Below are 12,796 nucleotides of genomic sequence, written 5' to 3' on the forward strand. Positions count from 1 at the left end.
GCATAGCACAGCCAAAAAATTAAAACAAATAAAACACCACAGACAACTCCTAAGGTGGCCAACATACCTGAGGCAATCGCCTGTTGATCTAGTTTTTCAAGAAGACTATTTCTGATGTCCATTTCCTCAGCCAGAGAGAACGTATAAGCTAGTAGGGCCTGTGTGTAGAGGTTGGTGGTGGAGGAAACAGACTTCTTGAGACACTGCAGACCCTGACTCACCATTGGGTCCTAAAAAGTGAAGATGAACAACTGAATGTGTAAGGCATTCCTTTCAAAAGGGGAAGTGATAAGGAAATCATCCTCTTTTGAGTTTAAAAGGCTGGATAGGGACAAGAATAGGTGACTTTTCTCTAGAAATAGCCATGATCAGGAGTGTCAAGGGGTGGAGCTAGAGAAACTCACATCTGTGGTCTTTCCCATCTCCAGCAACGCAGCTGTGATGTAGGCAGTTAAGGAGACCTCGTCATCAACTCCACCCTGGAGGGAAACAGGGAGACAGGAAGTCAGGGCCTCAGTCAGCATATGAAGAATTGTGTGCATGTTGCAAAAAGGTATCCCCTCTGAACAGATGAATTATTAAAAAAAATAAAAATAAAAAGCGCTCCTGGGACTTCCCTGTTGGTCCAGTGGTTAAGACTCCGCTTTTGCAATGCAGGGGGTCAGGGAACTAGATCCCACATGCATGCCGCAACTAAAGAGCCCTCATGTGGCAATGAAGATCCTGCGTGCCACAACTAAGACCCCGTGCAGCCAAATAAATAAATAAGTAAATATTAAAAAAAAAAAAAGCTCTCCTTTCCACAGGATGACTGCAGCCCCAAGCCTCCAAGACACACAATGGATGGAGAGAACTGGCTGGACTTCAATAACTGCACAGCCATGTAGGGTAACTTGCAAGAAATAACATGAGGTCTTCGTCTCCTAGTGGGTATTTAGGAAACCCAAGAGAGGGTGTTAGGAAGGATAACAGGTTTTAAAAAAAAGAGAGAGGGGGGATAAGAAGAAAATCTCTTAATTCTCAGATTTTTTACTGAATCGGAGCCTCTCCGTGGTGGACGTTCTGCTCAAGTGGCACAAAGCTCAGCTTCTTCTCCGGGGGAGAATAGGTAACACCTTCCGTGATTAATGCCTTTCACAGAAGGATATTAGCAATTTAAAAAAAAAAATGTAATCTTAATTACTATCTTTGTTCTATAGATAAGAGAACAAACACTTAAAAAAGTTAAATAGTTTGTTCAAGAATACACAACTAATAAGCCAAAGGACTGGGATTTAAACGCAGTGAGTTTAACTCTGGAGCTCCCGATAAAAACCCAACCACCAAGCCTGACAACATAAATGATGGGTTTCTTGGGAGAGTGTCTGGCTCTGGGAAGACAGGAGGAGGAAAAACCTCTAAGATTTTGTTCTAGTCACATCCTGGCTTGTACCACTCCCCCGTATGGGGGACACTGGGAAGATCCTTCACAAGGAAAACTAATGAATCATGTAGAGATTTTGTTTTCAATGCTCAAGATTTTTTTTAATTGATTTTTTTTTTTTTTTTTTTGGCTGCAATGCATGACATGCGGGATCTTAGTTCCCTGACCAAGGATCAAACCCGTGTCCCTTGCAGTGGAAGCACAGTCTTAACCACTGGACCACCAGGGAAGTCCCAATGCTGAAGATTTTTAATCCAAGTCTGGAAGAGCAATAACGATTCCTCTAGGAAAGTTGGTACAGTTTTTCTTTCACCCAGTCAGCTCTAAGTTGAACAAGCTGCCTGCATCCCAACATCTTGCCGTGTTTGGGGAAAGGTCAGGCAGTGCAGTGAATGGGCAAGAACCGTGCTTCTGGGGTCCAAGAGCTGTGGTTCAAACTACAGTCCTGCTGCCCACTAGCATTCATCTCAAGCAGTTTACTCAACCCCTGCACTCGTTTCTTCATCTGTAAAATGGAATTAATAATGGTATGCCAGTACTCAGCGTGCTAATTTGTTGTAAACATTAAATATGAATATCAAATACAAGAGTACTGGGACTTCCCTGGAGATCCAGTGGTTAAGACTCCGAGCTCCCAATGCAGGGGGCCTGGGTTTGATCCCTAGTCAGGGAACTAGATCCTGCACACATGCCTTAACTAAGAGTTCACATTCCACAACAAAGGAACCCGTGTGCCACAACCTAGGAGCCTGAGAGCGGCAACTAAGACCTAGCGCAACCAAATAAATAAGTAAATAAATATTAAAAAAAAAAACAAAAACAAAACCAGAGTGCCTGGCAGAGAGTAAACCCCTTACAAAAGACACTAGGCTGCCTAGGAGTTCCCACCAGAGCAAGTGGCTTTGCTTCAGACCTAGGGAGATAGTAAAGGCTCAGAGATCTTCTAGTCCAGCGATTCTCAAACTTTGACAAGTATCGGAATCACCCAGAAGGCTTGTTAAAACACAATTGCTGGTGTATACCCCCAGAGTTCCTCAGTGTAGGTCTGGAGTGAGAGCTGAAATCTGCATTTTAAACAAGTTCTTAGGTGGTGCCCATGCTGCCAATTTGGGGACCACACTTTGAGAACCGTGTTCTAGTACATATTCTTATTTTACAGATGTCGAAGCTGAAACTCCGACTGGTTAAGAATATTGACCAAGGTCACCCAGAGCCAGGCCTGAGACCCAAAGAACCGACTCTCAGGCCAGTGTTCTCTTGATTCTGCTCACTCAGAGGTACAAATTTCTCCCAGACACAGTAGTGGGCTGCGGGCCCCTGGGCAGGTCCACACCTTCATAGCCGTGTGTAAGAGTTTTCCCACGTTGGCATAGCAGCCGCTGGGGAGCTGGTTTCCTGCCATCCACTTGAGAGCATCCTGGACGTTCTTGTCATCAATGAAGATGATTTTCTGAGCCTGGCCAAAGCATTTGGTGACAAAGGCTGTCAGCCTATATGGGGAAACAGGGAAATGTGGCGTGAAGACAGATTTCCAGGTGAGGGTGAAATAGTTCTACAGTTTATTCTGGTGTCTGGTTCCAGAAGGGGAGTTGAGGAAACATAGTGTCATAGGAAGCTTGGAAAGGGGAGGCATTAATAGGCATTAAAGGGGACAAGAACTGGGAGGTACAAGGTCAGGGAGAAGGGTAAGGGGCTTGACCGTACCTGAGGCTGAAATGAACAGTGTTAAAGTGGCAGAGGATAGAAAGCAAGAAGGAAGGGGATTAAGGGGAGAGGTGGAGGAGTAATTCCAGAAGGTTCAGGAATTATGCTCTGGGGTACAGAACTCACGGGGAATTGGGCAACATTACCATGTGTTTCCATTTTCATCCTGTTCCCCAAAGGCACTGTAGGAGCCATTGCTGTGTTTGTACATCAGCTCCCTCTGGTACCCTGGGAAGCCAGATGTGGTTTTAGATGACAGTGACAACTTCAGAAAACACCCCCATGGCTTTTAAGGGTGAGGGACACTTCAGAGACTGAACTTCCCTGGGTCTTATCTACCGATCACAGGCCCTAGACAAGGTCTTCAAGAAGAAAGCATGAACCAACTCACCCAGCTTCAGGAAACCCACTGCTCGAGACCTGATTTCCTCAGTCAGCAGCCCTGTCTTCTCCAGGTACTGCCAGACGTAAATGATGGGAGCAAACAAGACCATGTTCTGCTCCCCACAGCCGCTTGGCATCTGTACCAGACTGTCCAGGTTCTGCAGGGCTGTGCCCATGATGTCCCCTGGGATCCAAAAGAAGAGGGAAAGAAAGTGGCGATAGAAGAAGGAACCCTTAGGAGTTATTACCATTCATTTAACAAACATGTATTCCCTATCATTTAGCGAGCCCCTACTTGTGGCCTTGAGGACAACAGTCTCTACCTTGAAGAGCCCATAGTCAGGGAGGCAAACAATTACAATACACTGCAATTTTAATTTATTATAACCAAGTATAACCTAGTGCTATAACATCGGGTATGTACAAGGTGCTGGAGTACACAGAGAGGTATGTAGGCCACCTGAGGGAGTTCAGGGCTTTTAAGAAGACATGTCACTGGAGCTGATGAGGGATGTAACAAAGCCTACAATACTTAGTCTCGATCTCTAATTGCCTCCACTGCATATAAATACAACCTTCTGCAAATCACCAAGTCTCTCCCAAACACGCATGCACGCCTGATAAACTTTTCCGCCTTACATCTCCTGACCCCTCCATACACTTCACAAGCCAGTAAGCCTGACATAAATGACTCATGAACATTTGCATTTTAGTCATGGAGTTTAGTTCAAATGTATAAATGTGTGCTGAATGTCAACTGCAGGAACTGTACAAAGAACAAAAATGAAAAAGACATGGCCCTTGTCCTCAAGGAGCCCTCAATGCAGGGTGGAAGACAGAGATAGAGAGCTATAATACAGCAAGGTGAGTGCTGTACCAGAGGCATGGATCAGATAGAGCCCAAACAGAGACATTTCAACCTGGAAGGGATCTGTGTAGGGGGTAAGAGTAAAGAAAGAACCTAACATGTATAGGCCTTCTATCTATGTGCTAGATATTGTGCTGGGAAATTTATTATATTTAATCTTGATACCAGTCCTGAAAGGCAGGTTATTATCACTGTCTCACAGAAGGGAAAACTAGGATTGAAATTGTTCATTAACTTATCCAAGGTCACACGGCTATTAAATGGCAGAATTGGGATCCTAACCCAGTTTGATACAATTTTCAAGCTCATATTTTTCTATTTGCTCCCTCTCTTTGCCTAAAGAAGTGGCATGTCCTATGTAAATATGGTTGAATCTTCCCAAAACTAAAATCAAATAGATAAGGTCCTCATTTTTAAATGGTTCCTGCAAACACTTCATCTCCCCTCCAACCAATTTATAGACCTAAACCTAAACACATATCAGACTTCAACGACCTTTAACTTCCTCCTGGCCAGAGTCTTTCCTGTTTTTAACCAGAGTATACCGTCTGTCTAATCCCATCTCCACTTTATGAAATAGGTTCTTCTTCCTCCGTCACTTCTAATCTACCACACCTTCCTCCAGGCTATAGGCCTCAACCCACGCCACACCTTGGCAGACTCTGGCCCCATTTTTCCTTTTTGAGCCAAGAATCTCTGGTTCCTTACCCAGAACAGTAACATAAGCCTTGGTCGAATCAGGAACCACATCGTCAGGGACCTCCAGGGTGATGGATTCTGAGGCCACTTTTCCTGTAAGGGGCAGAGAAAAGTTAAAACAATAGAAAGGTGGAAATAATGGGGATTCTCAAGTCCAAACCATAGAAAAACTTGCTACAATCCAGGGTTTTCTGTACCCAGTGATTTCTGTGGGTTGGAGGTAGATTTTTTTTTCACCCTATTCATAGTGGTCTTTGCTGAAAATAAATTCCAACGAGAGCCATAATTGTGCTGTACATTTTCTCTTCTTCATCCTGCCTCTCAGCTAGTTGGCCCCATTGGGAATGGCACCCTAGACTCTCCTATTTCTTCTTGTCCTGTGTATTCCTCCTTTTGCCTAAGTAGGTCTCCTGCTGCTAAGAGAATTCTCACAGCAACCTCTGTCTGCGTTCACCCACCTTTTGGGCACAACAGTGAGCTGTGTGTCTTCTCCACAAGGACTCCTTCCGGCTGACATGAAGAGAGACAAGAATGGGTGAAAACAACATAGATGAATATCAGGGCAGATGGCACTGAGGAATAGGAAGGGGAAGGGAAATGGGGATATGAGGCCCTGCCTGTGCCCCCAGAGCTTTGCTTAGGACTGGAGAGAACAGAGGTTTCCTTTGACATTCAGAAGGACTCCATTTCAACCCAGGGAGGGGCCTCTCAGGAAAATTCTATTGGGCTAGAGCTAAGGATAAGTTTAGGAAACTTCTGGGGACTTCCCTGATGGCAGAGTGATTAAGAATCCGCCTGCCAATGCAGGGGACATGGGTTCAATGCCTGATCTGGGAAGATCCCACATGCCATGGAGCAACTAAGCCCATGCGCTACAACTGCTTAGCCTGTGCTCTAGAGCCTGCGAGCCACAACTACTGAAGCCTGCGTGCCTAGAGCCCATGCTCCACAACAAGAGAAGCCACCACACTGAGAAGCCCACACACTGCAAAAAGAGTAGCCCCTGCTTGCCACAACTAGAGAAAGCCTGCGTGCAGCAACTAAGACCCAACCCAACCAAAAAAAAAAAAAAATTAGGAAACTTCTAAGAGACAGGATTGACGGTGGAGTTCATGATGACAGGAGGGAGCTAATGATGATATTAGGGATTTTCTTAGGAGAAACTAACACTCATTGAGTGTCTACAAAGTGCAAGGTACTGTCATAGACCATTAGAATGGGTTAAGCAAGTAGTTAAGGGCAGAAAGGGGTCAGGGAAGGATGAAGGTGAGCTGCCTGATTGGAGCTGGAGTAAGACTGCTGCAGGAGACTAACTGACATGGTTAGACACACTGACGGTCCCTGGCTTGGTCGCTGCCTCTACCTCTGAAGCTAAGCCTGCAGAAAACTCACCTTGACCAGAACTGGTTTGATGAGTGTGTCACTCCGGCCCGTTCTTGGAACAAACCCTTTCTGGTCCCCACAGAGCTCATTGCTGTCCAGAATCTTAGTGCTGATAGTGAAGTTTACATGACCTGAGAAGAAAGAGGGAGAAAGGAAGACATCGGCCTTATTGGCAGAGGTACCAATGAGGTCTCCTCCCCCCCTAGACTAGTGCTTCTTAAACTTAACAGCATACAAATCACCTGTGGATCTTGCCTGTTACAATACAAACTCTATTTCAGTAGATCTGGGGTGGGGCCCACATTCTGCGGTAGGTGGCCTCTAAGGGACGCCAACAACCCCTGTATCCTGATATTTACACTGTTGTGTAATCACCTCTCCTTGCATGTGGGCTGGATTTAGTGATTCACTTCTAATGAAGAGGATAGGGCAGAAGCAATGAGATGTCATGTCTAAGATTAGGTTATAAAAAAGACTGCAGTGTCTGTCTCAGGTGCACTCTTCCTCTCGAGCCACTCACTCTGGAGGAAGCCAGCTGTCATGTCACAAGGCAGCCCAGGGGCGAGACTCATGTGGTAGGAAACTGAGGGAGGCCACTAGCCAACACCTAAGACCAAGAACTGCAGCTTTCAGTCTAACGGTCCATGAGGATCAGAGGTTTCGGAATGAGCTTGGACGTGGGTTCTCTCTTGGGCACATCTTTAGATGAGAACACAGCCCTGGCTGATAGCCTGACTATAACTTCATGAGAAACCTTGGTCCAGAGGCACCCAGCTAAAGTGCATCAATCACTGACCCACAGAAACTGTGTGATAATAAATGTTCTTTTAAGCTGCTAAATTTTGGGGTAATTTGTTAAGCAGCAGTAGATAACTGACACATCCAAAGACCGTACTTTGAGTTACAAGGATTTAATCCAGGAGCAAATGACATCTCATAGGACTATTGTGATGATTAAATGACTTAATTCATGTGAAACAGTTAGGACAGTGCCTGGCTCATAGTAAGTGTTTGGTTAATAACATGAACCTATATCCCTTGTCCTGGCATAAATATTAAAAGCTCCCCCTTTAACACTCAAAATAGTCCAATGTGGATAAGGTTTTGGTCATCTATCAAAAAATATTTGCTATTTATTTATAACATAGACTCAGAAGGGAGGAAAAATAGAGGCAGATACAAAGAAGAGGAAAGAGAAAACAAAGCAAACGTAGTTGAGGAAAGGGTAGAGTTCTCAATCTCTGTGCTTTCCTTGCCCATCTGCCACTTCCTTCTCTTACCCAGTTTGACAGCTGTGATAGTCCAGTGATAGGATTTTGATTCATCAGCACAGAGACAGCTGGAGGCCTCAGAGTCTATCTGTGATTCCACCTGGTACTCCTCTGATTTAGCCAGGTTAGTCTGAACCTGAAGAGGACATTTGAGTGATAAAGGGTCTGAATAAAGGAGACAATACACAGAGGTTTAGGAAGACACAGGGGCAGAGACACTGACATCTCATCTCTTTCTCAGGGAGAATTGGTATGCTTCCAGTTTAGGGCCTGACACCTGCTTTTTGTATCCCCAGCTCTTACCCTGATGCACTGCTTCAGATAATTGAAGATGGTGGCAGTAAGACGAAAGGATTCTCCACGAACTACTGAGTAAGGGAGAGTCAGATCAACAAAGAATGGCTTGAAGGCAGTGAGTCCAACAGTGGGTGAAAGACCAAAGCCTCTGGACTGGGAGGTGCAAAAAGTCATGGCCTTCCATGTGGTGATGGTATCAGGAACGGTGACACGGATGGACTCCTTCCCTGAGTTACTGTGAGAACACAAGAACCCAGGTGAAATAGGTAGCAGGAGAAGGGCACTTGGGAATTCAGCTACAAATTTGTCTGCAGAAGTGAATATTTTGTTGCTGTTGTGCGTGGGGGGAAAAGTAAAGAGGGAACTAAACTGGAGGTCCATGTGAGTCTCAGAGTGTGAGTCTTCAGGTGAGGATGTACAAATATGGGAGAAGCGGGGTGTCTGAGGATGTGACAAGGGGGAGTAGGTGTGGGTGGGCACCTGTGTGCAAACATATCTGTAAGAGAGCTCAGCGCCCTCTGAATCTGTGAGAATATGCCTGCTTACGACTTGTCAAAATGAGCAGATAGCGGTGGGCAAGAACCAAACTAATGTCAAGATGTACCTTTTCATTTGTGTGGCCCTGCAGTGAGAATCAAGTTTACACTGTGCAAATGTGAAGATGTGTGAATTTGTTTTGAGTGATTGTATATAACTGTTTAAGAATCTGGGAAAAGAAACACGTTCTCATATCCCCATTAAACTTTCTTGGCTTGAGACTTAGGTTCCTTAGAAATGATCTGAGTTCTCTGCTGACTCCACACTGTACATACAATTTTGTTACACCTTTGAGGCAGCACTTACCCAACAGGAAACAGATCCCAGATCCAAGTCTCAGGGAAGTACTGGCGAACATGAGAATCCTCTGACTGAACTGATGAAGTTGGATTGAAAGCCTTCGGAGAGCCGAAACCTGAGGAGACCAAGCATAAGGGAAAAAGCAGAAGACTTATGTCATGCAATAAACTGAGCTGGAGGGACTACTAACAAGAAATTCAGAGGGAAGCGGAAAACACCCAGTCAGAGATGAGGAGGAAGGACCACTGAGGAACTGACTGGTCACGAGGCCATCAGGTGAAATGACAGACTAGGACATCTGGCCAGGGAATGGACAGATAAGGGTTTCAGACTTCCAAAGCCCTCCCCAGAGAGAGAGATCCTAGGGAAATTGGCTGCATCTATAACCCAGCATCCATTATCATTCTGGCTAGAGGCTCTGTGCCAGAATAGGAGGCAAAGAGGGAGCTTTCAGAGTTCCATGATTCTAAATATCTCAGTGAATCTGCAAGCCACAGAGGCAGCTTACCTTCACCCCGTGCGACGCTGTATTCTAAAGAGCGGTGACTGCAATCTATTGGCTTCTTGATTTTGGCGTTGGACAGTATTTTCAGGCCCACGTCCTGACAGGCAGCAAAGAGACCAGAGAATGAAGTGTTAAGGGGGTCCTCCCCCTTACTACAAGGGCTACTAACTTCCGCGGATAAAACAGGTGCAATATCTTTCATGATAATAAGAGACTTCTGGTCTACATTTCTTCATTTTTTTTTTTTTTCCTTCTTGACTGATCCCGTGGAAGTCAATGTTTGGAGACCCCAGAGAGAGGACTAGTGTATAGCCTTACACAGTGGGTGACTTCTACAAGCATGAGGAACAAGAGAGGCTGCCTTACCCCCCAGGAGTTTCTTTCAAGATTTTGCCCTTGCCAGTGCCCATGTGAGTCTGCCTGCTTTTTTAGAGATGGACTTTCCTTCCCACCTCCCACCTCCATTGTTTCTATGAGAATAAAATGGGTAAGAACATCTACCTGGAAAAAACGGAAAAGGTCTGTGCTTCCAGAGAACCAAGGCCTCCATATGGCAGGACGCCCGCCCCAACGCTCCTCAGGCACTGGAACCATGAGGGGCTGTGGAGAGTTCCATGAGCCAAACGCTGGACACTCATCATATTCAGCCACCTGATAGGGGTAGTGACCATACCAGAATGGGAACATCCCATAGACCTGAGAAAAGACAGAAAAGGAAATAAATATTTTTCTAAAGAAAATAAAATATTGACACAGTGAAATCAGTTGAGAAACTTCTCTTGTATTCTGGTGGCACAGTTTACTGCTCCTGTATTATTTCTCTTCTCTACTCCAGAATTTCTCCCATCATAACCCCTTCCTCTAGTTCATCTTTTTTCATCATCTGTCACCCTTATCTCCTATTTCATCTTTCCTGATCACTCTGTCCATATTAACCATGCCCTACTCATTTCTTTCTTTTTTTTCAGCCGTGCCACGTAGATTGTGGGATCTTAGTTCCCTGACCAGGGACTGAACCCGGGCCCACGGCAGTGAAAGCACCAAGTCCTAACCACTGGACTGCCAGGGAACTCCCCATATCATCCTTTCTACCTTTATTTCCACACCAGCTTTGCTTGTGGTGATACACTATTTCCCTGAGACTCTCTTTCCCACTCCCTGGAATCCATCTCTTAATTCCGATGCAGTCAGTCTGTCTTCTCTGTCGACTCCCTCTTGCCCCATTAGCAGACCACTCACAGAGCTGTTGCTCAGCTCGCTCTCTGGTCTAAGCAGCAAGACACTCTCATCCACGGCCCGGACCGCACACAGGGACCGGGGAGCCGCCTGCAGCTGCAGGTCCACATCTGCTCCTGGAAGCTGCTGGGAAGGTGAGAAGCCAAGGGACACCTGAGGAAGAGAAAAGGATATGTGGGGATCAGGTCAGCCTGGAGAGAAGGAGAAACAGTCATCAGCCATATGCCCTAAGTATGGCCCCTAGCCCACTCCACTTTTATACTGATTTTTCTTTGTGAAGTCTTGCCCTTTAGAAGCAGTGTCTTGTGATACAGTTGGAAAAAATGAGCAGCATGGTAGAATAATATAGAAAGTTTAAAAGGCAGAAAGTAGAAAGAAAGGGAATTTGTGCAATAGTTCTACAGAACATGTGACTTCCCAGCATGACCTTTTAAAAGAAGCTGGAGAGGACTTCCCTGGTGGCACAGTGGTTAAGAATCTGCCTGCCAATGCAGTGGACATGGGTTTGATCTCTGGCCCGGGAAGACCCTGCATACCAAGGAGCAACTAAGCCTGTGAACCACAACTGCTGAGGCCGCATGCCACAACTGCTGAAGTCTGTGAGCCTAGAGCCCGTGCTCGGCAACAATAGAAGCCAACGCTTGCCACAACTAGAGAAAACCCGTGCACAGCAATGAAGACCCAACACAGCCAGTAAATTAAATAAATAAATAAATAAATTTTTAAGAAATAAATTAAGAAAAAAAAAAGAATCCACCTGCCAATGCAGAGGATATGAGTTCGATCCCTGGTCTGGGAAGATTCCACACGCCACGGAGCAGCTAAGCCCGTGTGCCACAACTACTGAGCCTATGCCTTAAAGCCCATGAGCCACAACTATTGAGCCCCATGCCACAACTACTGAAGCCCATGTGCCTAGAGCCCGTGCTTCACAACAAGAAAAGCCACGGCAATGAGAAGCCTGCAAACTGCAACGATGAGCAGCCCCACTGGAGGCAACTAGAGAAAGCCTGTGCGCAGCAGCGAAGACCCAATGCAGCCAATAAATAAATAAGTAAATAAATAAATAAATAAATAAATTTATTAAAAAATTAAATAAAAGAAGCAGGAGAGATAGAGGTCTATAAACCATGCTAAAGATACAGAATATGATATCCAGCTTCAATATTATCTCCTTCTTTCCCCACCCGTGTACTATCTCCAACTCCAGCATACACAGGCTCTCTCTCTATGCCCAGACCTTTCCTTCATCCTCCTCAACTGCCATTTTACCTGATTGTCAAAGCACATCTCCACTGAGAACTGAATTTTGTCCCCTATAACACCTCCACTGGGAAAAATGGCATACATCACCAGGGAAGGGTGAGGGGCTAGTCTGGAGTTGAAGGTCAGTGAAAGAGAGAAGGAGCCTTTCAGTCCTGAAAGGGAAGAGGGGATATATTCAGGAATGGGGAGTACACGTCCACCTACCAATGACATCCAACCCTGTGTTTGCATTCCTCCCTGAGCCAGCTGCAGGCGTCATGGTGCCAGTTGCTTCTCACTTTCCTGTTCTTCTGTGGTTATTGTTATGGTCTGTTCTCATCATTCCTCCTCTTACTTCTAATATAAGAACTATTTCTGGGAAGTTTAAAGTTTAAGTCTTCCAAGAGATGCATGAACACTCACCTTTCTTCTTAGACTTCAGGTGCTTCTGCCCCTCCATCAGCAAATTCCCTTTCCCTATTAACTAAGGAAGAGAAAAAAAATCATCAAAGTCTAGAAGTTAGGGGAGTTTCGCCTTGGCCCAATCCCTACATCTCTGTGTAAGGAGAGGCTCCTTTCATAGTTCCAGAGCCCAGGTCAGTACTTCATGGAGTATCCTTCAGCATGTCAAATGCTAGATGGTACCAAGAGTCCTGATGACTCTCCTCCCGTTGGAGGTCTACTGAGAACCAGGGGGTGGGTGGGAGGAAACAAAAGCGACCACTGCCTCGGAGCCAGACAACATAGAAACCATTCTTCACAACAGATAGCTGACACCATTTCTTGAAGATCTCCAGGCTTTATTCTTTTATAATCCTTGGAACATAAAGTTCACTAAAATCCATCCTTACAACCTTTCTAAAAAATTTTTTGCTAATGAAGTATAGTTGATTTTCAATGTTGTGCCAATCTCTGCTGTACAGCAAAGTGACTCAGTTATACAC

At 45.4% G+C, this 12,796-nt stretch overlaps 1 protein-coding gene across 2 annotated transcripts in view; it reads right to left on the minus strand.

Moving 5' to 3' along the window:
- A2ML1 (alpha-2-macroglobulin like 1) overlaps positions 1-12,796 on the minus strand; it is a 40,401-nt gene that overhangs the window by 12,510 nt on the left and 15,095 nt on the right. For both annotated transcript variants that reach the window (XM_057702277.1, XM_057702276.1), the window contains exons 13-28: positions 12,276-12,336; positions 11,880-12,025; positions 10,611-10,760; positions 9,873-10,067; positions 9,375-9,468; positions 8,873-8,981; positions 8,036-8,264; positions 7,742-7,868; positions 6,471-6,592; positions 5,537-5,588; positions 5,088-5,171; positions 3,519-3,695; positions 3,274-3,355; positions 2,757-2,913; positions 405-479; positions 68-230 (exon numbers count right to left, since the gene is read on the minus strand). In XM_057702277.1, the coding sequence (XP_057558260.1) occupies positions 68-230; positions 405-479; positions 2,757-2,913; positions 3,274-3,355; positions 3,519-3,695; positions 5,088-5,171; positions 5,537-5,588; positions 6,471-6,592; positions 7,742-7,868; positions 8,036-8,264; positions 8,873-8,981; positions 9,375-9,468; positions 9,873-10,067; positions 10,611-10,760; positions 11,880-12,025; positions 12,276-12,336 (2,023 nt within the window). The remainder of the gene's footprint in view (positions 1-67; positions 231-404; positions 480-2,756; positions 2,914-3,273; positions 3,356-3,518; positions 3,696-5,087; positions 5,172-5,536; positions 5,589-6,470; positions 6,593-7,741; positions 7,869-8,035; positions 8,265-8,872; positions 8,982-9,374; positions 9,469-9,872; positions 10,068-10,610; positions 10,761-11,879; positions 12,026-12,275; positions 12,337-12,796) is intronic.

This window comes from Hippopotamus amphibius, chromosome 12, assembly GCF_030028045.1.
Source record: "Hippopotamus amphibius kiboko isolate mHipAmp2 chromosome 12, mHipAmp2.hap2, whole genome shotgun sequence".
Lineage (NCBI taxonomy): Eukaryota > Metazoa > Chordata > Mammalia > Artiodactyla > Hippopotamidae > Hippopotamus > Hippopotamus amphibius.